We start from the raw sequence: 4,785 nt of genomic DNA, 5'->3' as shown, positions 1-4,785 counted from the left end.
ATATTACAATCATATTTACGTAATTATATAACCATTTTTTTACAACCATCGTAAATATTGAAAACGAGAAAGAAGAAAGTATGCGATATGCATCTACAATGCGTTTTTAAGCAAAGAGCTGGATTAAATGCAAATATGATTAAAACGTGATTATTTTTAGTTAAAGTAGAAGAATGTAAGATTACCAGATTATAAAATTTTCTATTTTTCTATTCACATTTTATTATTTTCACACCGAACAAATAATTCGCTGATTTACTTTTGCCTATTCTTAACGCATCATTAACACGTCTGGTTCATCCGGCAGGAACCATTCGCGATATTCTTCGAGTTGTTTCACTTGAATTTCGGCTAAATCGTATGTAAAACCATTGTTTTCTTCCGGGTTTTTAATATAATATAATATTTTCAAAGCTGGTAAAGATGTACCGAACAATTCAGAGACCTATTGTTAGTGAGCACTGCTGGAACCGGCTTTCTATTGTAGTCGTATAAGTTTAATGTCTATTAAAATTATGCGATGTGATAGGTACGTGTAACTTCTATGAGCATTATACGATCACCAATACACATGCGATGTGTTACGCATCAAGATTTTAGCAGCGCTTTCAACACAAACAATTGAAGAAACGGTTAATTAAGGAATAATGAGCATGTATGTATACGTGAAACAAGCCATTATAATTTTCCCAGTAACTAACTTTGCTATAATACATAACAATAGTCGGATTATGCGTACAAATTGTGTATCGCGATATGATTATTAAGATAATTTGATAATCGAATTATGTTATAGTTTATACAAATCCTCTTTAATATTTACCTTCATAAATGTTGATATAATATAATTTATAAATTACTAAGTAACAAAGTCTTTATGGCGCCCATCCATTGTTTGACTGTGATACATACAAGAACTATATTTCTTACAAAGATTGTTCTAGTTATGGTACCGAAATTAATTTTTATCCAATCTAGTGATTAATATTTATAGTCATAAATCCAAACCTTCCAGATAATATTACTAGAATTTGCTGCTGTAAATTCTGCAGGCTATAAAGAATTTTTTACCAGATACAAAAACTAGCGATAATTTTTTATTGTGACATCTAGAGAAATCTATCTGCGTTAGTAAGATATTTTTTTGGGTGATTAATCTAGCTCCAACTTTTTAAAGCAACCATCTGCACCGAATAGATTTTCTGCATTTTCGCACTTGCCAACTCGCAAAGATTCGTTTATTCGCATGTGAGTTTCGTCATACTGAAACCAATCGCGAAATTCTTCCAGTACTTTAATATACCTGGCTGTTAGTTCCTTGATAGGTCCCGCTGTCCCACCATATTCATTTGGCAAACTCTCTATAGGCACATATTTCTTCACGGTTTCCATATTCGAATGAAAATGCAGCTAAAATAATAAATGTGTATTTATATCTTATATTTTTCCAGTGAGAAATAAAGGTCGGAAAGACGGCTATTAGACGATTATTAAACGGCATAGATATTAACGGCATCTAATAGCCGTCTAATAGACGTCTTTCCGACTTTCGTTTTTCACTGAGTTTCCTTTCTTAAAAAGAAGAGAAACTTAACATGTCGTTGACTTACTATATCCAGCAGTTCCTTCTTCATGAAGGGTTTTAGTAAATTAAAAAATGTATCTACTATGGGCATAGTGTTCAATACGTGAAGAGCCTTCAATCGAACTGGAGCTGCTTCTTGTACATAGAATAAAAACTTTTTTGCTGCTGGTAAATTGAAACTAGTGGTATGGCTAAGAGTCAAACCGGCTGCGTCAACAACAGCAACCTGTCCCTCGCTGGTGCCATGTATAATATTCTGCACTTCACATGCCATAAGCGCATACTTAATACCTTCCAAAAAGTTATTTTTTATCCGGAAATATTTATCCGGATTCGGATCCAAAAATTTTCCAAATGTAATGATGTATCCTTCCTTGGTTTTTTGCTCTAATGGCGTGGCTCCTCTATTATCGAAAAAATACTTTTCTTTATATGCGGATATGATTTTTAATGATACTTATTAATCTTAATAATTTGACAGAATAACTCACATGACAGAGGCGATCTCTCGCAATTCTTTGCACGTGATTAAATCTCTATTAGTGAATATTTCTGGCGAATGCGTCCTTACGGTTAAAAAATTTTCGATCGTCTTCTTGGTCGGTTCTATACGATAATAGTTGCTATGCAAAAACAAAGCAATATAGTACATGTCTACTTGTGGCATATGAGGCTGCTTATCCATCCAATCCTTTAACATTTGTAGATCTGACATCTTGAGTTCCGGATTTCGCTTGCACTCTTCTTCTATACTAACATGTCGAGGCGGTAACATCGTTGCTCTGACAACCTACAAATTTGTCCACGTTTATAAGTTTTAAGAAGCACTTGTGCGAAAGAGAAAAAGAGCTATATATAAAATCAATAAATAATTAAATAATACAAATTAATCAACTGACACGACGTAATCTTTCAATAATTTATGAAACTATCACTAGTACATGACATTTAGCAAGTTAAAAATCTTGGCATTTCATATGTATATGTATATCACTTTAATCTATACTTATACTTTTTGCTTTCTTTCTCTATACGCATTAGTTCTTTAAATTTAAAAATATAATACATTTTTCAATTGTACGAAGTAGAACATAATATTATTTATTTAAATTACTTATTCGTAGATCATTTCAATAGTACGTTTGGACTTTACTTTTATTCACGATTTTGAATAGTACACTTTCTATATTTCGCATATTTAATGTCTACGGAAATTAAAATAATATACTAACAAGAAAATTGTTCAGGGTCCCCAGCAATAATTAACAACATCAAGTTTTGTTTCACGTTTCGACCATAGGTTTTGATCCTTTTCAAGCGATCTGACAATACAAATTAGAGATTTACAAATTAATACATAAATAAAGTAAACAAGTCAGAGATATTAAGTTCACAGTTACAAAAATTATAATTGTTAGAAGTATTACCTAAGATAGTCATATACATAGACTTGTGTGTATTTTGGTGATGTAGAAAGGATTGTCATGTATAATCACACACTAAAAATGAGAGCGTTAGAGAGAGAGAGAGAGAGAGAGAGAGAGAGAGAGAGAGAGAGAGAGCAAACTCCAACACAAAATTCTCATAGCATCTAAGTCTATATATTATTAATTTCAACCCAAATTTCTGCATCTTTCTCTCTCTCTAACGCTCTCATTTTTAGTATGTGATTATACATAACAATCCTTTCTACATCACCAAAATACACACGAGTCTATGTATATGACTATCCTAGGTAATACATCTAACAATTATAATTTTTGTAACTGTGAACTTAATATCTCTCAGACTTGTTTACTTTATTTATATATTAATTTGTAAATCTCTAATTTGTATTGTCAGATTGTTTGAAAAGGATCAAAACCCATGGTCGAAACGTAGTGATGTTTAAACATAAAAATAGCCAGATACGGTCAACAAAACTTGATGTTGTGAAATAATATATTTAATTAAAGAAATAATTAAATCGTGTTAACTTACCTTGACCGGTTGTTTCTTAATCGGTTATAACAGATGGATCTGTCCGATAAACACTGGGAACACAGCACAGAATGCGAAACGCTACTGCGTTCGCGATAAGTCGATTACACACTGATTTCTAAAGGGGAATGTACGAGCGTTTTAAACGTCCGACGAGAACGATTACTATTGTATTGTGCTCTAAGACCAAGATATTTATCTGCGTAATCACGACCGTACAAGTTGAGTATTATTAGTTAAACAGCAAACAAAAATTGACGCATTATTTTAGAATGTATTATAACATTACTGATTTTTTTGCAGATCTCATTTTTAATTGGATTAGATAAATCTTACTGTTTTTAATATGTTCTATACTGCGCTGACGTTAGCAGAACATTTTATCGACTGGAGCAAAAAATCGATATTACAGCAATTAACTAGCAAAAAATAGCAATTCTTAGATAAGTTGCGTATGATTATGCTGAAATGACTGCCAGCTTAACATACGTGATAATGTTAGCAAAGTAAAATCAAATAACCATAAATTTTTACATAAGTCGCATTCGATTATGTCGAAATGTGCTAGCTTAATATAATAGATGTGACGTCACCATGACGACACCATGACACCGGTACACACGTCAATTCCAACTTTGTTTAGAACGCATTATATTATAATGCATACAATTGCATCGCGATAAGGCGGGTCTGGTCACATGCCGTATCATTGTATCATATCATGATCGCTTTTTATCATGATACAGATACGCTGATTATAACGCAACATGATTGTTCTTTTAGCTCGTATCCATATCATTTAGCCATATTTCTATTATCTTATATACTTATATATTTATTATCTTATATGTCTTATATCTTATACACGGTGTCATTTTTATTTACCACACCCAATAACTTATTTGGTTTTAATTTAAGGACAAAATGTATCAGACAAAAGTTGTTTGGTTTCGAGAGGGACATAAGATAGTGAAATAAATTATAAAGAAGTGTCATTAATTTGACTTTGAATAGTTGTTTGAAGATCACGTGAAAGTCATCTTCACTTTTTTAAAGTGAACCCCCTATTGTTTATTATACTATCTTATTCTACTAATTAATATGAACAACTTTTGTCTGAAATATTTTTTAATTGCCTAATACTTTTTGAGATATTCAAGAGAAAATTGAAAACTTTTCTATATTTAACTTATGATATCTCGATAATTGTTTGTAGGAGG

At 31.7% G+C, this 4,785-nt stretch overlaps 1 protein-coding gene across 1 annotated transcript; it reads right to left on the bottom strand.

The window, feature by feature from the left end:
- Nucleotides 1-660: 660 nt before the first annotated feature.
- On the bottom strand, nucleotides 661-3,710 carry LOC105565516 (alpha-tocopherol transfer protein-like). Its single transcript, XM_012018781.1, has 4 exons — nucleotides 3,566-3,710; nucleotides 2,077-2,375; nucleotides 1,611-1,989; nucleotides 661-1,410 (listed from the first exon to the last, which is right to left on the bottom strand). Exons 2-4 carry the CDS (start codon nucleotides 2,358-2,360, stop codon nucleotides 1,153-1,155), a joined length of 921 nt encoding a protein of 306 aa, XP_011874171.1. The 5' UTR covers nucleotides 2,361-2,375; nucleotides 3,566-3,710; the 3' UTR covers nucleotides 661-1,152.
- Nucleotides 3,711-4,785: the final 1,075 nt, after the last annotated feature.

The sequence above is a fragment of the Vollenhovia emeryi genome, unplaced genomic scaffold, assembly GCF_000949405.1.
Source record: "Vollenhovia emeryi isolate VEMERY1.0 unplaced genomic scaffold, V.emery_V1.0 DF939151.1, whole genome shotgun sequence".
In the NCBI taxonomy this organism is placed as follows: Eukaryota; Metazoa; Arthropoda; class Insecta; order Hymenoptera; family Formicidae; genus Vollenhovia; species Vollenhovia emeryi.
This window is presented reverse-complemented; position numbering and strand designations above follow the sequence as displayed.

What these genes read in the sequence shown, in the direction of transcription:
- LOC105565516 (XM_012018781.1), bottom strand. Translation starts at nt 2,360, where the DNA reads ATGTTACCGCCTCGACATGTTAGTATAGAAGAAGAGTGCAAGCGAAAT. An exon ending in CGAGAGATCGCCTCTGTCAT is followed by an intron (nt 1,990 to 2,076) that starts GTGAGTTATTCT and finishes TTTCGATAATAG; the next exon opens with AGGAGCCACGCCATTAGAGC. An exon ending in AGAAGGAACTGCTGGATATA is followed by an intron (nt 1,411 to 1,610) that starts GTAAGTCAACGA and finishes TTATTATTTTAG; the next exon opens with CTGCATTTTCATTCGAATAT.